General features: G+C 39.3%; 1 protein-coding gene across 1 annotated transcript in view; it reads left to right on the top strand.

Annotated features, from left to right (window-relative positions):
* The window catches only part of MPPED1 (metallophosphoesterase domain containing 1), a 48656-nt gene extending 23875 nt beyond the window's left edge, over positions 1-24781 (top strand). The window contains exons 4-6 of the mRNA XM_009957604.2: positions 16093-16208; positions 20928-21041; positions 24663-24781. Coding sequence (XP_009955906.1) covers positions 16093-16208; positions 20928-21041; positions 24663-24781 — 349 coding nt within the window. The remainder of the gene's footprint in view (positions 1-16092; positions 16209-20927; positions 21042-24662) is intronic.
* Positions 24782-26262: the final 1481 nt, after the last annotated feature.

The following is a 26262-nucleotide window of genomic DNA, read 5'->3' as shown; positions in this document are numbered from 1 at the left end:
TTAAAAGGCTGAGGCCCCAGGTCCTGCCTTTCCATTTCTGTTACAATCCTGATTTTCTATCATAGCTCACCCTTTGTAAAAAATAAGTGCAAGCTAGACATATCCCCCCTTTATAAAACAGGTTAGTTGATAGTTGCAAAGTACTTTGAGAATGCTGGAGTAAGGTCTGAGTGAATGACAGCCAGCATTAGTGTGTTTACCTGTAGCCGTCTGCATTTTTATGTGTGACCTGTACACAATTACATTGTTCTTCTGCTTAAGAAGTTTTAGTTGCAAAGTAAACTACGAGAGCTTGATTCCTTTGCGTAACATGCGAGTCTCTGATGTCTTTTTAAATATGTACCATTTGTGTGTGGTTAAGTATTTTTCAATAGCACTTGGGTATTTTGACCTCTATTATTATCTAAAACTCAGTGGTTATTTTTAATTGTGTAGAAGAAGTGGGACATTGTTTTCTCTCAGAAACTAATGCTCTAACTCTCCTGGGCTCCAAGGGCAAGATTTCAAGTGCCAGATTGAGCCTCTACTCACTAACGAAAATTTAACTGCCTTAAATGTTAATTATGCTAGTATTATCATCAAGCAGGGAGCAGCCATTTTGAAATGCAAGCTGCAAAGCACAAAAGCTGCTATTTAGGAATTAGCGTTTGCAACATTGGTATTTTGGACCGTGGGTTATCAGTATAGATGATGAGGGAGAGGAGTATAAAAACATCAGATGCTTCATGAGAAACTTGGAAATACCAAGATGTTAAATGTGTCCAGAGCAATCTTGAATTTTAAGCGTGGCTCTGTTTGGCCTAGGGGGCTGATGCTTTTGACAGTGCACCATGCAGTGTTGATTGCCAGATCTGGATGAGCAGGGCATCAGTAAGAATGCAACGTGCTTCCTTCTAGTGTAGCCCAGATGCTGGGAGCCATTGTGTTTTCTTCTCGTATAAGTCCTGGATACGATGATTTTTTTTTCATAAAAAGCTAGGCATGGGAAGATGCACTCTGGTTTCTTCCCAGCAAAACCCAGGACATGGCCAGACCTGGAAGCAATCTTGTGTAGAAAACAGCCATAGTTGCTATGTATGTAAAACGAAGACTTTGGATCCTCAATAGCATTTATTGTAAACTGGAAAACTTCTGGTTGGAAAGTGCTTTTTAAACACCCTAATTTGTTCTGGACTGCTGTGAGAGAAGTCAAACTCTCAGATAAAATAACCCAAATAATTCTATATAATGTTTCTGTATAATGTACTTTTGACTGCTAAGCCTTCCCGAAGATGAAACCATTTCCCAGAGGGGTTTGATTTCTTTTTCAGTAACATACAAAATCATAACATAGAAGTAAAAATACAGCAAGCAGGAACACCAGAGAGGTATCAGAGAATCCATCCTTAGGTGTTTTCAAGACTGGGCTAGATAGTCGTGGCTGACCAGATCAAGTGGTAGGGAATGGTAGGTTGGACTAAAGATCTCCAAAGGTCCTTTTTATGCAATGTTTCTGTGATTCTGTCAGTTCCGCTGTGGAGCTAGAGCTAGGTGTCAGTGTTGATACCTGAAATGAACAGGTATCAACAAAGTCCTTACAAGCAGTAGATGGTTCTGACAGGTGGTTTGGAAATCAGGATGCCAAGGTAATAGTGGAAATTTGAACTTGGATTTGAAGCAGAAGGTCTTTTCTATGTCATCAGACTGGGTATGGTCTCTATGATGACATCATTTATGGAACCATATTAATAAATGATTAGTGAGTATTTCAGTTATAGATTTTCAGCCTTCTATTACAGTTCATTACCACCACAACATGTTATTATTTCGCAAGTAAGAGTTCTAGTGTTAGCTACAGCTGGAATGAAGATAGGCTGTACGATCCACTTGTGCCTCTGCACTGCTGAAGATTTTAATAGCACAGTTGCACACTGTGTTTGCACAAAACCCCCCGATGCAGTCAATGCATAAGATCTGCTGTGCTTGCTGAATAACTATATATTATTCCTTTTATAGTCATTATTCAGAATTGCCATGTAAAAATAAATGCCTGTAAAGGTGCATGTACATTTTTGTAGCAGCGTGAGAACACCTCTCTGAGGATCATACTCGCATGTGTGATCCTGAGTGTTGCTACGTCTGCTTCTCTGCTGCACAAAGTTCCAATAAGGGACTCTGCCCTACTACGTGTTTTTTCCATTGATTTTTTTACAAGTCGGTGAGTAACTTGGATCGCTGTTCTCCTGTTGCATGCAGTAACTAATGATAAAGCCTGAAGACTAATGAATTGACCCCTGATCAATAATGAGAAGCTGTTTGTGTCTGGCAAAGGTTATACTGGCTGTTCCCCCAATGTCTACTATGGCATGCCTGCCTCAAATTTATAGAAAAGATGTGCATCTGCAGAAGAACAGGTATTCTGTGTGTATGCTCTGATCTTGTGGAAAATGGCAGGAATTCCAGTGGCATTTTCTATTAAAAGGTGGATTATTGTGCATTAATGGCAGGGTAAGAGTATATATTTTACTTGACGTAGCAAGAGAAATGCAAGTGGCAGAAGGCAAACATCATCTTCCTAGCCACTGAATTTCCATAATGCTTCTAAGCAGCTGTACGCAGCTGCGGGAGAAACTTTGGTCCTCCTGCTTTCAAACAAGCATACAAGGTGGCAGGAGAGCATTTTATCTCTTTCAGCACTTTTTTTTTTTTTTCATTTTACACAATGTGGGAAAGGAAGGGACAGTCAAGGCCCTCTTGCCAAACATATGACAATTTCATTATTCTAAATGACATATTGGCATGGATAGCTTAAAGAAGCCCTTTAGGATGAGATTGCCTCCAGACTCATTATCCAGAGAGTGGATTTTTGCTTGTCTTTGATTATCTGGAGGGATTTATTCCTGTGAAACAGAACCTCATTTTTCTTTTTGTGGAATTACATTTTTTTCTAGTGTCTATGTATTCTCATTTCCTCCTTCATTCTTTTGTTATAGGCCATGGGGATCTTCAGAAACTTTCATTTCCCAGTCAGGGAAAATGGGAGAGCAAAGATATCAGCCTAGAAAGATGTTTGTGACCATTTGTCCTGAAGTAACAGACACCCAGGCTGGACTCCTCGGTTTTTGTAGCTTCTCTCCAATGAATCATTGATTAGATGTGGCCCCTGCATGTTCTCACACGGGCCAACCGCTCTCATACAACATTATTGTTCAGATAATGGGAACTGGGTGAAAAAAGTTAGGGGTGTGTATATGAAGACTGTTTTTTTTTCTGTTCAAGTGTTGTTTTTACTGAGCTTAGCATTCTGGGTCAGGGCCATTCAGTGAGCTCTGGCTGTGTCGAAGATGGCTGAATTCCTTCCAGTGTAAAAGACATCAACCTGTAGGTTGCATTAGTGAGTCTCAGCCACCAGCTCAGCCCAAAGCAACCTTGACAGGGGACTTATTCTCCAAATCATCATCCCACTTTGGTGTGAGGGCTGGGAATTTGTTCCAACCTGTTGGCCCTTTCCTTGGTGCACTGCAGCTCTCAGTACTGTTCCAGCATGCAGCTGAGTGTCTTTACTCAAGCTGTATAGTCCAGCATGATCAGTAGTGCTTAGCTATAGGCGTGTAACAGTCATCCAATTGTTATTTTCTTCTCTGATTTGCTTTTTCATCACAAAATACTTTGTTATGCTCCTTCTCAAACGTTCCCTGTCTTCTTTGTGCGTGCGCGTGTGCACATGCACGTGTGCGCTTTGGATAGAAGGACTTGTAACTTCCATGTGTAGTTGGGGTAGATTCAAAAAGTATGCAAAGGGCAAAGTGAGGCAGACTTATTTTTGTTCCACACAGACTCCAGGCCACCCATACCCTAGGTCTCTGTTGCAGTACCTTCCTCCTCCATCTTTTCAAGAACAGCTATAATAGTCTCTTTCATTCCTCACTGAACTCAGTTTCCATCAGTAAAATAATGTAGCAAAGATTTATAGATTCATTTCACGAGAGGCACACGCTTTCATTTTGCCAGTGATGAATCATCTAATGTTTACTTTCCTAGACCTTGTACAAATCTTTACAGTCATTGAGGTGAGCATCAATTAAAATGAAACTGTATTAAAATAAAATATTGACTTCATTTAACATAATATACCTCCCAAGTTGGGAGTGTGGCTTCCAGATAGACCAGCAGCAGCAGCAGCAGCAGTGCAAAGTGTTATATTGCAGGTTTCATCCCCTCAAAAATTCACAGAAAATAGTAACTTCTGCCTCAAAGTGACCTTAGTGATTCTTAGTTTTTATGCCTCCTGTCAAATCTGCAAAAAACCTATTCAGTACCTTGCACGTGACAAAAATACATAGGGACTCAAAAATTTGTGTTATTGGGCAAAACCATACTAGAAATTTTTCTAAGTAAAATAGCTGATCCTCCTGTGTTCTTTTATTTCTGTATCTTTACTTGGTCAAAAGATAAAAATACAAATAACTGAAGTGCAATTGCTTCTGTACTGTTTCCTCAAGCAATAAAATACTGCTCTAACATTCTTGAAAACCTCAGATTAAGTAGATTTTTGAGCAGGTGGCTTGTTTTCATGTCTGACTCTCAGTGCTACAGTTTTGTATGGATGGATGTGGAAATGCTGGATGTGGATACATTAGAGAGTGCTGGGTTTTGTTTGCTCAGAAGTATGTTTTTATAAAAGGTGGATGTTCCCCAATTTTTAAGTTGGGAATTGCTTGGAGCTTTTTTAATTAGTGACTTTGAGGCAGGCAATGTAAGTGAGTTTAGGTAGACTGGCATGATTTTTCAAGAAAATGAAAATAATGAGTGGGAATAATAGATTCTACTCGTTATTTAGAACTGGGGCATCTCAAGTTGCAGAAATTTTGGGGAGAAGGTTGGCATCTGAGCCTACCTGATGTGGCTGCATTACTAAGGTTAGAATGCTGAAGAAGTTTTATTTCAGGCATTCAGTAAAAGGTAGGTAAGATGTGACAGATGTGTAAGAAATAGCAATGTGTTTAGAAAAGAGGAAGCAAAATTCATCATCCTGTTAAAATACATTAATTAACAATCTGAGGCACATAGATACAGGTTTAATTGTATTTTAATAGAATGCAGGAGTGATATTTTTATTTCCTCTTCCATACTTATCAGAAACCATTTTCCATTTCGGAAAGTGCTGCTTCTGAAAACACTTAAACCCACAATACAGTGTAGTTTAGTTTGCAGCATATGGAAGATCATAAGAACGGGTTTTCCTGCAAAATGATTTTGAACATTAAATTCAGCTGTTCAGGGAAGGTGGTGGGGAGAAATGTAAGATACTAAACTCCTGAAGTGTGGAAGGTTTTCGAGTGGCAGAAAGTGAGACCTAAGAGTGCGTTCTGGCTGTTTTAACATCAGAAACAGATCACGGGATCATTTTTCTCCTCTTTTTTTTTTTGTCTTTTATGCTAATGACACTTTGGTAAAATTGGTGCATTTTATATGATAAACAGGTCTTGGAAAACATTTTTTTAACATGACTTGGAAAGACAGGAAATGTGAGTCTCATTCAGTAGACACTAGGTATACAGGTGCTATTGCTCGTGAGCAATCATACTGAATTCAGGAGAGGTCTTTTTAATGAACACTGCATTACAAATGAAGTGATTGAAATGAATTAGCAAGAATCATTAACATTGCTGAAAACAAATGTGCATGAAACAAAATAAAAGTTTTTCAGACTCCGAGTGAATTTGCTATAGCATGTTGAACATCATTGTTATTAACTAATTAAACTCTGCAATGGGTATGTGAGCAAGTGAAAATGTAAACAGAACTACGCCAATTGTAGCCCATAAATATCATCGAAGTCAGACCAGTGTGATAAATTCTAGTTTTTATGTGCTCCTGAGAAATTTTATTTTTCCATTTCCTGCAAGATATTTTTAGTCACAGCAGTTTAGAAAATCCCTTTTTTCCTTTCTTGTTAACGAACATTCCAGAAAATGTTTTCTCTCAAATAGAATTTCTTCTCAACATTGCCCAGGGCTGAGGAGTCGGGAATAGTTCAATCCTAGAATAGTCACAGTAGAGGTAAACCAGTAAGTCAATCACCTTTGCATGCTGCTTACTTGTATGTGTTTGTGTATTAGGGGTATGGATCAGTTCTCTAACACATTTCACAGTGCCCTCTTGCAGAGCAAGCTTAATCAGTTACTGAAGCCAAAGATGCTTTGCATCCACTTTGCAGTTGTATTCCTCCACTGTGCCTGTACAAGGGTGCAGGACGTCACTGCACCATGCTTGGATGCTGAACGTTGACCACAACTTATGTTGATTTCAAGTAACATTTTGGGGCAAGTCATGTTTCTTGTTATGTCTGAACACATTGTGTGGCTTTATATTTACGTATGTGAGCGGGGATTTGCATTTACTTGTTTTGTTGCAATGTTTCTAGCTTTAGTTAAATTTAAGAGCAGTCGAAAAATATATTGCTTTAGTTTAAATAGCTTGGTAGAAAAAAGTCCTTTCTTGGGCAGTAATTATTAGTTGTATATTATTAAAAGGAAGTAGTTCACATTCAGTCACTTAGCAGAAATAATTGAATGTTCTGATCCAGTAAACTAGCTCACTTTGGATTCAGCTGGTTTTTAATTTAAGACCTATAGAAGAGGAGACCTGTAATCTCACTACAGGGAATTGGCTTCACTTTCCTGCAGTTCATAAACCACAAGAGTGAAATTGCAATCCCCCACAGCAGTTTTCTCTTTATTTTTCACATTTGCTTGAAAGTTTAATTTTATGAGATAGAGCTGATTTTAAAGTTTAAAGTGCTTTTTTTGTTGTTTTGGTGCTTTTTTCTCCATTTTTTCTTGAACAAAAGGACTACCAGCTCTATCTGTAGTCTGGGCTGTAGTCTCAGCAGCAATTTCAGGATGTTTCAAAGATGTAAACACAGTTGGGTACTGAGATGAGCCCTTTGGCAGTATTCCAAGAGAAACACAAATAGCTAACTAGTTTGGAGTGGATCTACATGGAGCTGATTCTCAGCTGGAGTAAATTGGCAGAGCTCCACTGGCTTTTGAGCTGTTTACACCTGGTGAGAATCAACTTCCCTACTTCACGGTAGCTTGTATGTATGCATTTTCCCTAGATTTTTACGCAGTCGATGCGTTACTACATCAGGAAGTACATGGTGACTTGACATTGTGCTCTACGTGAAAAACTGTAAATAGAGCCAGCATCACAGGAACTAATTGTATCACAGTTATCTGAGTTCTTTCTCTTCTCCCTGACTAGTTTTTAAGGGGAAAAGTAATTTACCACTTGTTGTGAAGCTGTTTAACATCAGAACACTTCCTTTGGAATTGTTGCTTATAAATTAATTTTATTTAATAAATTAGCACTGTTTAGTGTGAATTAATATGAGGATTTTCTTCCCCAGTAAGAAATAAATTGGAACCAGTATCACAACACAGGGCTGCACCTGTGTGTGTCAAATATTTCTAATGATGTAATTTACATCAGATAAGTATATGATTTTTTTTTGAGGTTATCTCAGAATTTCTAGCTAGCTGAATGAGCATCCAGAAGTTCTATTGTAGCAGTTCGTTTTCACCATTGTACTGTGGGGTGAATTTAGGAGTGCAGGAAATCATGAATTTGTAATTTACGATTGCTTGGATGTTGTTTGCTTCAAGTAGAAACATGGCATATGAAGTGTCAGTATGTGCTTTTTTAAACAAGAAGTAAGTTCATCTGTTGCTAAATTGAAAATATTAAAAATAATACACTTTATGCATATATGCACACATGCTGTATTAATTTATTAGTTTTGGAAGCATTTTCATGCTTGTTTACCTTGAAATGGCTTTGAATTTTCTAAGAAAAAGAAGGTAAAACAAAAAGGAAGGAAAGACAGAAAAAAACTGGCAGACACTTAGTCCATATGGCCTAATTACTCCTGGTGTTTTGAGCAAAGAATGTAAACCTGGTGAGTTACTAAACTGGTAAGTGGCTACTGTGAGGGAGTTTTTTATCAGTTTTCAGTGCACCTATTACATATCCTATGTATTTTAGTCATAATTAATCTAGGAGAGTCCCTCCAGGAGCTGCGTTGTAAAAACCCCCACAAATATAGCGTCTCCATTGGAAGGGATATTCCATCTCCTCAGTTAGCAAACTTCTGCAAAGTCTTAGAGGACTACAGGAAGCACTTAACTAGCTGGATGTGTGGAAGAACATTCTTTTTCTTTAGCTGTCTGGTCATCTGATAGTGAAAAACTATAAAGATGCCATGCATAGGTGGGCCTCAAATTATTTTTCCTTACAGATTGGCTCGTTCATGGCAAGTTTTACATTTAAAATGAGATGGTGACTGTACTGTGGACAGAGGGACTGTTAACTCCTGTCTCTGAACCTTTCTTCTTTCTGTGACTGTCAGCTATCAGTATCTGAAGTACGGTCTGGATAACCTGGCTGTACCTGTATTTTTACATATTGAGAACTGGAGAAACTGAGGGAACAGACTCTAAGACATCAGGAACTCAAGACCTTAGCCCTGCATTAGATCCGTAAGACTGTAGTGGAAGTCTGTACAGTTCTACATCTTTACCCTCAGCGTTGAATCTCTTGGCTAATTATTCCAAGTTAGCTTTTACGTTTGTTTATTTGGTTTATTGTTTCTTTAAAATATCACATCAGATATTATCATTTGCCTCCCAGCAGAATGAAATAAACTATTTGCATTTGGCATTGGCATGTTTTAAATTCAGTCCTTCGTTACTTTTTCTCCTTACCTGTTATCTTCTGGTTTATTGTTATGAAGATAAAGTAGATTTCATTTTATTTTTCATTGCTTTGTAACAGATTAATGTTTAGAAATGATCAGTTCCTATTAGTCACAGCTCATTCTTTCTTCTTTCCAGTCAGAGATGTATGAAATCCTTTACTAAACAAAAGATGATTTAATTTGCAACTTAAATTGCAAAAGAATAAATTATTGACAAAGGTCCATATTCTGATTTTTACCCTCCTTTCCTTTTGTGAAAACAATAATTTACCTTGATTCAAAGTTTCAAGAATGACAACCTTGGATGCCAAGCAAGTGTGGCAAAAAAAAAAGAACTCAGCAAACTTCCCCATGGAAGAAATATTGTCTGTTATGGCCAGCAGACTGGTAGAGGATCTGAGTTCAATTTGCTGCTTGCTACAGCCTCCCGAATGAACGCTGTGCAAGTTATCTCGTGTCTTAGCACCTACGTTCCCCTCCCTTCTGCTTTCTCCTTTCCACCTGCTGAGCTGTACTGCATGGCCATGTGTTCCAGGGGATAATCTTGTATGAGATTAACCATCATTTGCATTTATGAGTTTTAAGTATAAGGCCTTAGTTTTCATTAAAAAGGCCCTGGTTCCAATCTTATGAATGAGTGAATCTAAGTTTCTTTTTTTGCATAATTTAACTCTGTTTGTACACTGCTTTTGTACCTTTTCTCTAAAATCACACCCTTGTCTCTCTCACATGGAAGTTAGTCATAATATGTCTTCTTGTAGTCCTCAAAACTTCTGAAACCTGTTTTCTTTAAATCTCAGTTATGCTGTTAAAATGCTCAGATGCCAAGATGTTGAATGGTATTTCAAAGCCTATAATCAAACAGTGCCCTGCCAGTCCTTAGCACTAATGGGCTAACAGCTAGTTTAATCACTGCCTGCTTTGGATGGTCCTCTTGAATGCGAGGCAGAAAAGACAGGAAGTTGAGTGTTATTTCACAACTACTTTAGGTGTTTAAACAGCCAATACCTCACAAAAAAAAAAAAGGTGCATTTTTATGAATCCTTACTTGTAGAGAAAATTGAGTAAAAAGCAGTAGAAATACTCAGTAAACTGGTTAGTTACTTACTGAGGAAGGGCTAAAAAGGCAAATACAGAGATTGGGTAAATTCAACTAATGCAGTGATGGGGAATGTAAAAATATGAACACCTGAAGGATGTGAACACCAGGCAGACAAGGAAGGTATAGAACCATGGAATATATTGGGTTGGAAGGGACCTCTAAAGGTCATCTAGTCCAACCCCCCTACAATAAGCAGGGACATCCCTAACTAGGTCAGGTTGCTCAGAGCCCCATCAAGCCTGACCTTGAATGTCTCCAGGGATGGAGCTTCCTCTACTTCTCTGGGCAACCTGTTCCAGTGATCCACCACCCTCATATTAAAGAACTTTTTCCTAATGTCCAACTGAAATCTACCCTTTTCTAGCTTAAAACCATTGCCCCTTGTCCTATCACTACAAACCCTTGTGAATAGTTCTTCTCCTGCCACCTTATACTGTATATAATACTGTATACCTCTGTTCACAGGACTGTAGCTAGTTATAATAGTAAGATTAAATCAAGACGAGGAAAAATTAGGCTTAAATGTCCAATAGTGAGATTTCTTGGACTGGGAATCAGGATGTGTTGGAGTTTTTCCTGTGATTGCCACTGCCGACTCTTAACTGCTTTTTGGTGCTCCTCAGCCCTTGACTGGTCACTTTTACCGGCGTGACTTTTGGCATACGTAGTCGAGTCTTCTGAATATTGAATATGTGCAGCTCTACAATTGGTAGGAAGGGAAGCAGGAATGAGAAGACTGATTTGGTCCATCCTTTTCCCACTGAGCTTCTTTACAGTCACCAGCCAATGTCTGTTTTATTTTGTGATCGGAGAAAAATGGCAACAGTTGTGGAGGAAAGACTGGGGCAAGTTTGTGAACCTTTGAAATTTATTTTGTAAGCAAAGGAATGCTAGTGAGAGAACTTGCCTTTCAGCTGCAAAGAAGATCTCTGTAGGAAACTTTATAGAAATGAGGAGGTACAATGATCCGCGCGTATTTAGTTCTGTATTTTTTGCTACTAAGTTGTTTGCAAGATGCTGCCCACCAATCCTTTTGATACGGTAATGGCTATTCAGGCAGTTACCACCCATAGCTCTCTGCGGGTATTGAACCATGCAAGGGAGTGTTCCCTTGAAGTCAAAGAGAGTAATTGCATGCCTACTGGTGGCAGGATTTGTCTTATTCAACTGGACAACCTAGATGCAGCTGCTGCAGTAAATCTTGCAGTCCTGAAGTTCTTGTGGCAGCTGAAACCCTGCAAGCACTGCGGGCAGTGCCGTGGTGGGAGTATTTATGTGGCTGCCTGCCGTGTTCATTTGTAGCCGATGACCAAGTAGTGTGGAGGGTCCCCTTGAGCCTGGTAAGTGTACAGAGAGGAAGGAATCCATTCTTTAGGTTAAAATGTTTGAATTGAATCAAGGAAATGGAGAATCAAATTTCACTCTCCCATTGCTTGTAATAGAAAAATCCATGCACATTGACAGTTTTCCCCAGTCGAGTATCCTTTTTTGTGTCCCCTTTTTGTACGTCTGCTGAGTAGATTGAGATGGGTACCAGTGGTTTGAAAATTGAAAACCTTCAGTTTTCACGTAAATTACAGGTCAAATCTGTGTAGTATACCACTGCCCTTTACACTAAATCACATGTAAAACTAAGTTATGCCCCATTTAAATGACAAAAGAGTTCTTGGACTACATGGTAGCTCTTTCCAGTAGTAGCTGAATAAAAGAAAAACTAATAAATAATTAAGGCGGTAATATGTTTGACCACTATTTTTTTAGTATGACTTTTTTCTGTTATTATTGTAACAGAAATGCTCCTTTCAAAGACAACTAAAGCGCTAATGATAGCTAAGAAGGTCATTCCTAGGAGGTTAAACTGGTTTAATTAGAATTTATGAGAAGGCTACTATAAGAGTGCAGAAAGATGTTAAGGGGTTAACCTATAAGAGATTACATTGTAGTCAGTGTTCTGTTAAAGTTTGAATTAATTTTTCCCATGGGTTTTTCACATTCTAATTTTCAACTAAATGAGACATCTGTTTCAGAAAAGGAAAATTTGCTATGGTTGTCATAGCAACTATCATTCTGTAAGAAAATTATTCCAATGGTTACTTTAGAACAGAAAGATAGAAATTCAGTACATAAAGCAACATCCGATTGCTAGCACAAATTCTGATAATTCAGCCCTTTTTGTGTGGTAGATTATTTGACCTGCAAAACTTGTTCATATGTTTTTAGCATAAGGTTAATTGTGCTGTAAACAAATTCACTTCCAATATATTTTCCCCTTGGAGACTTATATGTAGACAATCATTATTCTTATCATAATAATAATACCGTTGAATTTCAGCAGTATGTGGAGAGACTCAAACTGTTCGCTTTAAGGAGATAAGACCTAAATCAAAGTACATTTCTACACATGAGCGCTTCACTTCAGAGGTGAAATACATTAATGATGTGTGGTTTTAATTGCCAAATACATTTTTCTTGTTTTGTTTTTTTTTTTTCCAAAACCAGTGGATTTTTGTCTTATAGAACATACATAACAGTATTTTCTTTGTAAAACGTAAAATATTACTGAAAAATAATGTATAAAAAACCTACACTTTTCCTGAACAAGCAGTAACTGGGGATCCAGAGATTCTGTGCCTGATTTGAAGACTTTAACTTTGCTTTCAGGTTTCATCGTAAATGGAAATTTTAAACAAAGTTGTCTTTGCACATATCCAGGTCACAGAACTCGTTAGTGGGTATTAGAGAAGATTTTTTTTTTCCCTACTCAGAAACTTTGATGGCTGTTTTGCAATAAATTCTCAGAAGAAGGGACTTGGGGATTTATAAAATCCCTGTGTGCGTATAAAGATGGTTTTGCTTTGGGGGTGGGGGCACTGAAGTGTGTGATTTATCTTTCTTCTCTCAGATATAAAGCACACCAACATCCTCCGCTGAATCTTGGACTTCAGATTTTTTTTTTTTTTTTCCCAGAAATATTCCAGACATTTCTTTCGATCTCGGGATTGTCACAAAAGACAGCATGATGGCAAATCACACAAGTTGCAACATCTCCCCTTCACAAAAGAACAGCTCCAGCATGCATAACTTACCAGCCCTGCGCTCAGGCGGCTACGCGCTGCAGTCACCACAAAGCAAGGGAGGGAGGGAGGGACGGGGAAAAGTGCTTCTTGTCTTAATAAGCGGATCATGCCTATTCATAAGGGGAAAGGGGCTTTTTAGAAAGTGGCTGTGTACAGGCTAGCCCTGCTAGAGGCAGGCAGAGGCTCTCACAGCTGCATATGCAGTTTGTGGTCATTCGGATTTCAGCAGGATTAAGCTGACTTCTGGCGAGACCTGTGACAGTTACGATTATTTCTCTTTATAAATGCTTCATTGTGTCCTTAAAATAATTATTCCATAGGTTTTTGACTTTTCCTTCTTGAGCAAATATTGATCTTTCCCCTCGGTTTCTCTCTTGGGGCGCAAAGTGGCCACGGCCCATTCTGCGTACCTGTGGGGTGCAGTACGGTGCTTCACCTTGCTTCCCACCAAGGACCTGGGGATGATCCTGTCCATGCCCAGCAGCACCAGAGTGAGCAACGGCTGGGAGCAGGGGCCTGTGTTCACTGAAACTGTCAGTGGCTTTAAAAGCATTATTTACTATGCTGACACTTCGTTTGCCTCCTATTTGCCTTTGCAGGTATTTTCTGTCGGTGAGATTTTGCTCCTGGAAAACTTGCTCTGGGCCTAAAGACAATTTGCAAAACAGTTGAACGTCTTCATCTTGGTGAAGAAAAATACTTGGCACATAAGGTGTGGAACGCGATCCTAAGGCAGGAGCGGATGGACAGTTTAGAAAAAGCCTAACCTCTGTTTATTTTTATAAAGTTTCCCACTTCTGTTATATCCGAGCACCTCGCAGACTTCAGTTTATTTCTTTTCAGGACATTCCTGAGAATTAAAAATACTCCCATTCTGTCAATGGTGAGCTGAACGTAAGGGCAGGCTGATCAAGCTCTGCGGGCTGGGGTTTGTTTCTGTGTGACAGTATTACATGGTAATGTTGCTGGTAGCTTCCTGCAGAATAAGCCAGTAACCAGAATCATAGAATCATTTAGGTTGTAAAAGATTTTTAAAGATCATCGAGTCCAACCATAAACCTGGCACTGCCATTTCTACCACTAAACCATGTCCCCAAGTGCCACATCTACACGTTTGTTAAATACCTCCAGGGATGGTGACTCAACCACTTCCCTGGGTAGCCCGTTTCCTTTTGGTGAAGAAATTTTTCCTAATATCCAATCTAAACCTCCCCTGGCACAACTTGAGGCCATTTCTTCTCATACTATCACTTGTTACTTGGGAAAAGAGACTGGTAGCCATCTCAGTACGACGTCCTTTCAGGTAGCCGCAGAGAGCAATAAGGTCTCCCCTCAGCCTCCCAACTAGACCATGAGTTACCACCCCAGCAGCAGGCAGCTGAGTGGTCATGTACCTGTGAGCCAAGTGCTCTTCTTCCTATGAGGAAAGGTTGCTAGGAGTTGAACAAGTAACTAGGAAAGTGGGATTTCATATCCCTCAGTAGGGATATGTCTTTCACTTAGCCAGCCGCCTTGGTCTGACCAGCCTGACTCAGAACAAGGTTTCTACTTCATTGCTACTGCTATTAGCATCTCTTCTTCACACACCTACTTCACCTCCCTTATCACCGCTTCTGGAGGCTGGGATATATTTCTGGTCCCAATGGCAGATGTAAAAAATTTCACTTTTTCTTTTTTTCCTGGGACACCTGTTTATCCAGACCCTGATTATCCAGGGTGTGTGATGAAGAGCTAGGAGATGAACTCTTAGCTGTGGGCACAGAAAACCTTTCAGTCATCTATCTAGAATAGTTGAGGCTCTTTTTTTTTTTTTTTTTCTGGAAGAAAGGCAGGAAACCTTCTGCAAAGCCTCCTTCTTCCTTTCCTTTTACCAGAATTGTATTTTCTTCCCTTGGGTAAGCCACATCCCTTTACATTTTAGCAAGCTCTGTATTTTTAAAGCTGTTTTCAATAGGCATGTGCTTTACAGCATTCCGAAAGGAAAAGTGGAAAATATATCATCATGAAGACATGCTAATTTTTGAAATGTTAGTCAAGCATCAGTAATGGAAGAGGATGAATAATAGCTTTATGGGCATTTTCTTTTGTCTATCCCATACATGATGTAAAGTGGAGTTCAGAGAATTTGTTTGAAAGAATTCTTTCTGTCTTTTGATGCGGTGAGGGAGTGTAAAGCTTTCTTCAACAAAGTAACATCTCAAAGGGAACTCTGGTTGATGTGTGTGTATTTATAAACACTAAGGCTGCAATTATCATAAACCTTATTAAATCACAGCAGCTTGTTTGCTGTTCTCCAAATATGGATATGGCTAGAAGACGTCAGTCAAAAAATTATAAAAAAATGCCAACCTAAAACTAACCCCTCAATTTTATGATCTAGAATTAGAGCATAGTCAGCAAGACATAATTTACTGCTGTGATATAATTGCTGTGAAATACAGTTTTTTAATCAATAGGATAGCAAGATATGGATAAATTGTGTTCTGACTGGCAGTGTTACAGTCCCACTGCTCCATGGTGAGCTGCTCCATAAATACGTTTTTAAAAATGTAAATGCCTGTCTGATAAGAAATCCTGAATATGGATAGTCTTACTTAAAAGCAAGTCAACACGGCAGAAGACAGAAGAAAATTGTGTGTAAGAAGAGAAGCGGTATTCTTGTTCTCATGTGATGCTTCCAATTAGGGAAACAAAGCAGCATAGATGGTGTGTTCGACTTTGGAGCAGGATCTGTCATTGTGCCAGGGTCTGTCCTTCCCCAGCTGGTCATAGGCTAAGGGCCAAACGTGGTGGGAGCCAATGTGAAACATATATCCACACCTAGGTATCTGAGACAGGTGTTCTTCTAGATGTTGTGGGAGTCCAGCATGCTAATCCATACATGGAAATCTTGGTATCCGGGTCTTCTAAGAGTTACTTTTCACCTAGTTAGAGGAATACTGTGAATATTTTACTGTATGCTGTCTACTGAAAATGGTAAGGGCTGCATTGATTTGCCACACAGGTTAAGTAACACTGGTTGTATGGAAAGAGGGTTTTACTGTGCACACGAAGAAAATGAATGCTGTTTGTGTCTCCACGTTCCATGCTAGCAGGGAGACAACCTCCGTATTTTAATTAGATAACCACTACATGGAAGTAGCACTGAAGACATTCTCCTCCTCTTTTGGCAGGCAACCTTGGTTTTATGGCTGGGGCTTTAATCTTCCACGAGGCCAAGCACTATTAGAGAAATGGAACCTTATTCCAGATGGAATAGATATTCTTATAACACATGGACCACCTCTCGGTAAGAAAATACTAGTGCTCTTAGCTATATATTTCAGATGATTATACAGTAACTGATGGCTTTCCTTAGACAACAAGTGCAATCCTGACTTACAAAAGTCAAAAGTAACATCTGTACTGATTTCAGCAGAACCAGGACTTCAGCTCAGGTTTATGTTTCATGATTACCTATGCTCAATGGTGGGGAATTACATAATGGCTTAAAAAAGAAAGCCTTAGCACAAAAAGCCTTACTGAGCTTTGTAAATAAGCAAGGTCTAGTTTTCCTGTGCATCTGTCCACTCTGCCACTGGTGAAATTAGTAGATTTAAAGCATGGAGCGTGCTTGAAGAGAAATGAAGGATTGGGATCTTATGTTTTTTAGCACTGTCTTTCTCCCTCATTTGCAGTAGCATTCCACCATCAACAAATACCCAGAGTCTGTATTTTCCCTCGTCATGCTGACTTGGTGCATCTTCTGCCTCACAAACCCTAATGCTGCCATTGTTTGCCTGTTCTTTGGACAGCGTGGGTGAATTGCCTATCTGTAATACAATCTGGCAGCACTAACAGACCAACAAGAAATAGTTTTGCATTTGTGTTTTACAGATATTAATACAGGTGATGTAAAAGCCAGGAGAGATTTCCTCTATTCCTAGATAATAGTGAAATTATCTGTGTTATGGAAATAATACAATCACAGAAACTTGTCCAGATACAGTAAAGGCTTAAGGCTCTTAACATGTTTTTCAATGTATTTAACATATAGCAAGCTCTATGTAATGAAACTGTGTGTTTAACTCTCATGGACATGAGCATGAAGCATGGACTTAAGTGTTCTGCTGAGCCTTACTGTGGAGGAGTGCTTTGTGTGAAATGAAGGCAGTTGATTTCTTTAAACCTTTAGATTTCCCCAGTTTCCTGAAGCTAAAACCCTCTTGTCTTCCACCCTTTCTTATCTTCTTTCAGAGCTTGGAGGAGAAAGTATCTAAAGGGTTTGTGTTTTGTTGTTTTCTTTAGAAAGACATGTTTGCATTCCAGTGCTCACTAATCCTGGGGGAAAGGGCTTCTTTGTGAGCATGGTCTCTCACAGTAAGGGCGTGTGTTTTGATACTTCACCTAAGTGGAGTCTCATGCCATGCCATAGTCTGATTTTAATATGGACCTGTATCGTAAAAGTGGGTGGCAGAAATTAATTGCTTAGACCTTGAGATTCAGCTCCAAATGGTCGGTACTGGGCATAATCCCTGTTAGGATCCAAAGAATGACGGTGGGTCTTTGATATAGTTTTATTTATAAGTCGTATTTTAAACTTTTTCAGAAGTTTTTTCAGCCATTTAAAAATGGCTTTTAAAGCCATTTTTAAAACCAGCTGATTGGCTGTAAAAAAAAATCCAACCTTCAGCTGATCCAAAGCGTATCCCTGTATCTAGCACTTGAAATCCAGTGTTGGAAAGTGGAGAGAGGGGTTTGCACCACCGAGCTTCAGCCACCTTGCTAATTTAGCCACCAGGCCTCTCCAGGCAGCCCCTGGGATCAGCAGAGGGAGGAGAACCTCTAGAGAGCACTGCAGAGCTGGCACTCAACAGACATGCTTTAATAATAATTCAATAGTAAATTTAATAATTGAAAAGTAATTCAATAATTGTAGTAATTCTGAGGAAGAGATGCCCATCTCCATTGACTGTAATGGAATAAGATTAATTCCCCCCATCTCCATGTCTCAGTATTTGTTCTCTTTTTTTTTTTAATTCTTAAGCTTCAATCATCCTCCAAGGATTTTCTTTTTTAAAAGTTCCCGTATCCTTGTCTTTTTCTTATTGGTACGTTAATAGACGGCTCAGGCACAGAACCCTCTGCCTGAGGGCATCAGCTGTTGGTCTCCCTGACACCCATGGCAACAAATACACACTGCTTCAAAAGAAATTAGCAGTCCGCCCAACTTACAGAACGTCCTTATTGTGTAGCTCTGTCCACAGACCTTTTGGGAGACAGGATCCTCCTTGACCCTCCCAGCCAATTATTTTAACCAAAAAGCTGATTACTGTTGTTCTGATCTTGGACAGCATCACTAGAGCTGTTCCTAATGATCATAAATAGCAATCAGTGCTCTTGCAAATTCCTCTTTTTTTCTCCAGCATAGCTGCCTGAATTCTGTCCATCATCCATTTGCTGTGCTGCTTTCTCATTCCCTCACTTCAAAAGAGCGCTCATCCTCCTAAACTAATTAATACTGCGTTATTAGGTGGATTTAAAATTGCCTGCATGATTTAGATGCAGAAGCACCATTAAGAGTTAATGGACTTTGTGTTTCTAAGTCAGGCGTGTAACAAAAAACTGAGTAATTTTTCTTGTTTTTTTTTTTAGAGTAGTGCTTTGGGATGAAACCAGGGCAGGGATACACAGGAGGTTCACACAGGATGAGAAAACAAAGATTAAAGCAGCTGTTATTGACTATTTTATTAGTAACCAGTTTATTGTTAATAAAGATATGCCATATATTTCCTAGCTTCTGAAATGCAGTATTCATGATTACGGGATCAGTGCTAATGCTCATTTCTGTATCAGGGTATTTGTCTTACTTTTATGTACAGTCTAACATTTTAAGTTTTCTCTGATTCCTAAAGATCTGCATTTATGATTCTTCTGTTTCTCTTCAAAAATTTCACTTTTCTTTGTTTGTTTTTAATTTAATTTCACCTTTAGGTCTTCATTTGTAGCTGTCTGCTTGATTGTCTATGACAAAGATTTATACTTTCCTGACAGCTGCAGAAACCTGTTTCAAGTAACCAAACATTAAAAAACCCCTAAGATGAACTCTAATTGTTAGCTAGGTGTAATCAATTATTCTTAGTTTGTGTAGTCAGGTGTACATAATAAGCTGCAAACATATGGGAAAGCTTCAGAAGGGTGATAATGCATGTAAACAAAAACATGTTCAACATAAATAATGCTTAATTTAATGGAGAAGTTAATTTTATGGATTTTTGTTTGTGAAGTTTTTGAAGTGGAAATACTTTTGGCTTTATGTTCACTACAGACATTTTGACAATTAACTGTTTCAAATCACTGAAATAACAAAACCTATTGGTTAGAACACATTTGCTCTGAAAAAAAAACGTGACTGGGTTCCAGAGGAGTTGCTGGCCTCACTTTGACATCTTAAATACTTACTATTTCCTACAGTGAATTTTGACCAGTGCTGGGTACCAAGACTGACTGTTAAAATCGATTACCAGAACTGAACATTGCTCTGCTCTGTCTGTAATTCAGTGGGGCTTTCCCTTTCTACAACCCCAACAGGAGCCAAGCAGTGTCTTCAGAGGCGTCTGAAAGAATTAGGAGTCTATGGCCATTATCAGAACTTCCCCTTTTTGATACTTAGGTTGCCGCACTCCCAGCTCATTTCTGAAAATTGGACTTAGCTCTCTGAGTAACTGTGATACAAGGGCAAATTCTTACCGTTTTCATAAAACCCCAAGTATACTGAGCCCAGTTTTCAAGGACTGGCATCTAAAGAGGTATTTCTCAATGTATGAACCTACCCTGAAGCCTTAGCAAATCAGAGAGCTTTTCCAAGAGCTTGAATACCACAGTTCTGGTCTTTTAAGCCAGTTGGTTAGCTGCTATTTAACCATGGTTGAGTGGACATCAAAAGTAAACATACGAAAACTAGGTCTGGACTCTATACCTCTCTGACTGACTACTGTTTTCTCAAAAGCACAATATGTTCACGCTGCTGCAGCGATTTAAGAGATACGAAGCTATGACAGGCACACAGGAAAAGTACCAGAACAACTAAAGAAAAACAGAATGATTGTGTCTTTTAAGTTTCCAAATTTGAGCCTGATGAAAATGGCAGAACAATAGAAAGATAACAAGATTGGCTATTGCAAACCCTCTAATGCAACAACATCCTTCTTGCACTACTACTTTGAAGGAAACATGAGACTTCAGTTGGCAGTAAGAATCCCCCTGCAGTATGTTTTTAGACACATAAGGAAGTCTATGTACATTTTTGTCTGTATTCATAAAAAATGCATTTTTATACAAACTTCCTGCAAGTAAATATAGCACTTAAAAACATCTACTGCAGAAGGGCTGAGTTTTTCCTCCTACTGAGGTCCATAGATTTAGGCTAGTGGGGCTTGATGTGTTGTGAAGTGCTTAAACCAGTTTTACCTGAGGATGTTGTTTTGAGGCATGCTGTGGGTTCCTCACCCGAGTTCCACTATGGTAAGATTCAATGTGGTAACAATATAGTTTTATAATTAGCAACACAGATTCCATTACATTTCAATTTAAAAAAACTAGATCCCAGGACTAGATTTAAATAGAGAAATGTTGATTTAGATTCTCTAGAGACTCACTTCGGACACTCACTTTATGCTTCACTCTCTTAAATGAAGAAGAATGGATAAACCATTGAGTTTTCCCATTAACAGCAGCGCAAAAATGCTTTAATTGCAGCGTTGTTTTTTTTTCCTTGAAAAATAACCAGCAAGAGTTATTGTAGTCCTTTTTATTTGGATGAGCTTTTGTGGTTTTCCTCAAGTATTTTTCCTTCCTTCCTTCCTCTTCTACTTACCAAGGCAAACACTGTTTTTTCCATGTCAAGTCTTCTATGGCTGCTTGTGAAAAGCCATGAGACGTGAAATCTCAGAAACGCTATATTGCGGTACAGCTGTACAGCTTTGCAGATAACCTGACTTCTTTTAAAGCTTTCCTTTCTTTTCCAAAGGTTTTCTAGACTGGGTTCCTAAAAAAATGCAGCGGGTAGGATGTGTGGAGCTGCTGAACACAGTCCAGAGACGAATACAGCCAAGGCTTCATGTTTTTGGACATATCCATGAAGGTCAGAACACATTTCTTTCTGTATATATTTAGAAACCACAACCGCAGAAGTTGTCTGGTTTAACTAGCATTTTCAAACTTGAATGTATGAACTGAAGCACTTTGGGAATTCAAATACTTACTTAGATGCATATATAGAGATGAAATTGGCTGATACCCATATTTTAGTATTTGTACTTCAGCTTCTCTTTCAGTTTCTACATCTCTAAAACAGGGTGATGCCTCCTTCACGGAGAGTACTACTGTGAATTTTAAAATAAGAACACGAGTCCAGTAGTTACAGAAAGTGACTAAATATTAGGATTGATGGGTTGTATTTTCCTCTGCTGAATCCCTGTGACTTACAGTAATTCATGTAAGCTCTCTGTTTCTTGGTTTCTGTGTTTGTAAAATGGGCAAGGATGCTTTGAAGAGTGCTTCTAAGGCTTAATCTTCAAGATTGTGCAATAAAGGTTGTCTCTCCCCATCAGTGTGCATATGAAGTTGAAATCAAGAGGAATGTCACCACTGACTTGTGCAGAAGTTCAAGCTATTTATTCATGTATTTATTTGCTTTGGCAGGGGAAACGTTTTGTACACAGACCAAACAAAGCGGTTCTCTTGACTATTTGATTTTTGACTGGAAAAAAATGAATTCCCTTCACATAAGTCAGTAAATGGTGACAAATATGCTCCACTGAAGTCAGCAGGAGCAGGAGTTCATCTCCAGGCGAAGGGAAAGGTAGATGCTGTCTGCTATACAGAAGTCTGTCCTGTTCACATATCATGGCAGCAAGACTTGAAGCAGTGGTCCCCACCAAAAGAAGCCACTGGGCTGTGCAGAATTGTACCCATTGGAATGTGAGCATGTATTAGCAGCCGCTTAGTTCTTAGCAGTGTTAACTTACTGGCAGGAAAAGGTGCTCCACATCTGCCAGTTTTCTGCTTCTGGGACTGCTCCAGCCTTTGATGTAGGATCTCTGTGGGTCTCACCAGTGTAGGAATGAACAAATGGAAAAACTGGAGTAGTTGGCATTCAGATACTTTCTGGTTTTGTGAAGAACCGTTACCTTTCCCAAGAAATCCCGCTCTGACTTGCTGCTGGGCAACATAGCTTTCACCATGCTAAGTTCAAAGGGACATTGCTGAGAGGTGTGCCAGTGTAAAATGGATGGACATTCAGATCATTATGTTACAGCTCAGGGATTAAGTCTGTTCTCCTTATGTGTCTCATCTACGGTGACCTGTTAATGCATAGTTAATGTCCAAAGTGCTGTTAAATCACAGAATAAACAATCAGTGCATAGGCAGTGTTTTTTCCTTAGCCTTTGCTGTTAGAGGAGTCTTTGAGATTCCATACAAGAGAGCTGGTGAATACAGTTCAAACTCATTGTCTTTTCAGAAATAATAAGCCAGGTGGGTTGCAGGGGATATAAGCAAACAGTTAGCAAGCCATGAAGCTTCAGGCAGGTAAACAAAATCACATCTGCTAAGAACCAAGCCCAACTTTGGCTCCCAAGGGAAACAAATGGCACCTCCACAGAATGGTAAATCTTGTGAATTAATACAGTTGGCACAGTAGGTATCAGAACACAGAAACAAGCTACTCTTCTTGTTAACTATCATAATTTAGAGAAAACAAATGGGGAACTGCATAGCCTGTTTTGCAGTGGGATGCTAAATCTCTGCAGAGGAGAATTCCCATTGCAGACAGCCTGTGCAAACGAAGCTGCTCTTTGTAGAGAGAATGCATGATTTGAACAGATGAGTTCTTCCCCTGACTGAGCATAGCTACATCTGCAGCAGTCATTTACTGGATATCCAGGAGGAAGAGATGCTTAGAAGAGGTGTTTCTTCCCTATTCCCCCTCTGCACTGCTGTCTCTGCCAAAAAACAGCTGTACACATGGGCTTGCTGCTGATCGACCCATGGAAGTGACAAACAGCGTGGCAGGGACTCCGGCTAAAATCTTGGTTTGCTCGTTACAGCCAGTACTTGGCTGAGGTCATGGCCAAGGAGACTCTGTTGGCTGTAGGGTAGGAGTGAAAACTGTAGCGTTAGGAATGTTCCAGCAAAAAGAGCATGTTAGGAAGCTGATTCTGTTCTCTCCAAACGTGTCGTCGATGAGACAGAAAGTCCCAGCAGCAATGCTGACTGTCCTCCGTGCAGTTTGTGTTTTACACAGAACAATTGTTCTGTGGCAAACAGCAAATGATTTAAAGAAATGTCTGTGACAGGAACCTGACAGAGTTTTCTTCCCTCCCTAGTCCCTAATTATAGTGTGATTTTTCCATGGGGAGTCCAGGAGGCACTGCATTATTCAGGGTAATTTAAGGAACAAAAAAGAAATGAATTTGGCTACTGTTTCTTTGTTTGTAAATTATGCAACTATCGATGCTTCTATAAGACATGAAATTGCACTCAGAAAAACTGTAGGATCCTCGGTACCCAGGATTTGAATAGCGGGGACTCAGTGTATGTAGCCGTAAATACATTTCACTATTAACTTCATTAATGGTGAGGTTGAATCTTAATACAAATGCTTTCTACCAGATTTCCCAAAAATCATATATTTCTGATTGTGAATGCATTTCTTCATATTGATCCTAATATTTCAATGCAAGTTTCTGACATCAAGCTTTTACTGTAATTGAGCTTACCTTTTTTTCCTAGTCATTCATGAAAGGATTTTTGACGATGGAGAGTGTGTTTACTTTTTCATAACACCAGGGTAGTCAAAGGGCTGCTTCTTCACTTTCTGAAACAGCAGTTCACTGTATTTCTACAGGCATTAGAGCTGAAATTTTGATTTTATGGAGATTTAGCTCTGGAATTGTTTGGCTTGGATGTCTAGTCAGACAGGAGATGTAGCTACCGCTTTTTTGCCACTGGTGAGACATACAGAAGGGTGTTTTCTCCCATGGAAATGTTATAGTGTCTTTGGGTGTGAATTCACCTTGTCTGTCAGAGAATGCGTTAGTAAACCCATTTTTTCTCTGCCTGGCTAGGCGTTTTAGTGTCTTTCCATCAGATTTGGTGGAAATCGATCAACAAGTTCAAACACACAGGAAGAAGAGGCTCCTACTAGAAAATCCCGCGCAGGTGGACAAGCACACATACTCCCTTTAGTCAAGGAATGCTTTTTCTTCATTAGTTGCTTAAAAGATGCACAACACGGGATGGAAAAAAGGCTGGAAAGGTGAAAATTGCCTAAAATTCGCTGCACTGATGACTGCAAACCTAAACTATCAAAGTATGTTTTTTTTCCGATGCTGCAGTTGCCTAAGCTCTATTGTCTCATCCCCTCCAAAACTTAGAAGGTTTTAAGAAAAAAGCTTCACAGAGAAAAATATCTGTCTTTCTAGGGAGGCTTGGCGAGCTGGCTGCCAGAGATTATAGCCACTAGCTAGTGAGGGTCCATTTTACTTTTCTTACACAATTTAAAAGACGGCAAAATGTTCTGCTGTAGGACAGAGGTGGCATTAATTCAAGAGGCCTTTATGTTTTGCATGAAGAGTATTTTTAAATTCCTTCTGAGTAATAAATGTGGCACTTACTGTTGTGTGATAAAGGTGAATAATTAAAAAAACCAAAGAAGATAATAATGAATAATGAGAGTAACCAGAGTTTTTCTTTCTTCTAGGTTATGGTGTCATGGCTGATGGAACTACTACCTATGTGAATGCATCTGTGTGCACTGTGAATTACCAGCCACTTAATCCACCTATAGTTATTGACTTACCTACTCCAAGGAACACATGATTATAATGAGGATTTAAAGTTGTACCCAACACATTAGCAACTTTATATTGCTGGCTCAGAATCCCAATAGGGAACCTTTCAACAAAAAAGCAAAAATCTTCTTCTTTTTTCCCTGCTAGCTCTTCACAGATAAATTTTGAGTGACAAAAGTGGACGAGGAACAAAGACGTTTTGGTGCCAGAAACAGATTAAAGACTTTAACATTTCACCATTAAAATATTTGTGAACACAGAAAAGTGAATGCATTCCACATATATATATATATATATACATATACATATATATATATCTCAAGTAGGGACTTTTGTATATACCGTACATTATATTGGACTTATTAAAAGAACAATGTCTTTCGAAGGAGTAATTCTTTAAGAAAGTTTGCAGTTTAAACTTAAGTGTTTAGACTAGGATTTCCTCATTTCAGATGTTTCCCAGTGAGCTCTTGGTAAAAGAAAAATGATGGTGAAGATGTTTTCCCTTAATTAACATGGCAAATATAAAAGGCGGTGCACGAATGACCAGTCACAGGAGGAAAGCTATTACTTCAAGTCCTCCAGGTCTAAGTCTTTGCATCTATTCAAAACCAATGCAATAGAGGCCCTAATTCACTGTACTGAAATGAAGTTTTACTACATCTGGCATTACAGATGGTAAGGGAAATGGTGCATATTGCTGGCATGCTGTAAACAGCTCAACATTCAAGAAGGGAGACTGTGTTAAGTGCAGTATAAACTCAGGAATTTGTAACCTGGCCTCGCCTGTGAAAAAATGGATGACATTTCCCTTAAAAAAAAAAAAAAAGAAAAAGAAAAAAAAAAAGAAAAAAATATAACTCTGTTTTCATATGGTAAGGCGATATGTGATTGTATGTAAAAAGCAAAAAAAAAACCCCACAAAAACCCCGCCCAAAGTTCAGTACTGGTATTTTAAATAAAACTCACTGGGACTATTTGTTTAAAACCTGTTAGTGGGACATGCAGCCAATGATGAGATTACTGGTTTGAGTCTGGCCCCAGTCAGACGTGATTAAATGTCATTGTGATCACTTTGTCCTTGGGGAACGTTACGGATGTCAAGGGGAAGGGTCATCCCAAGGTGGAGTTTGGGCATTCTCTTTCGGGTAGCTGTATAGTAGTGTAAGTGCGATGAGTAACAAGTGCACGCCAGTGGGTACAGAGCAGGGGTTGCCTCACAGGACCTGTCGTTGCTGTCCGCCTGCTCATGGACAGTGCTGAGAGAGGCCCAAGACAAAATTGTCAACCAAGTTGAAATCCATCTGTCGTGTTGCATGTGACGCCAGGCAAAGCGGGGGACGTGTCAGGAGCTGGTTGGGATGGCCAACTGCCGTGGTACTGCCCATGCGGTTTTCCTGCAGGTTAAGAGAGGTGTTGAAGCTGCTGGGATTTCAGTCCCGTCCTAGGCAGAAGCTTGAGAACTGATTACAAACCCACCAAAAAAAAAAAGTGCTTCAAATATGCCCT

This window comes from Leptosomus discolor, chromosome 1, assembly GCF_034619465.1.
Source record: "Leptosomus discolor isolate bLepDis1 chromosome 1, bLepDis1.hap2, whole genome shotgun sequence".
In the NCBI taxonomy this organism is placed as follows: domain Eukaryota; kingdom Metazoa; phylum Chordata; class Aves; order Leptosomiformes; family Leptosomidae; genus Leptosomus; species Leptosomus discolor.
Note: the sequence above shows the minus strand (reverse complement) of the source record. Positions and strands in the feature narration are given on the sequence as shown.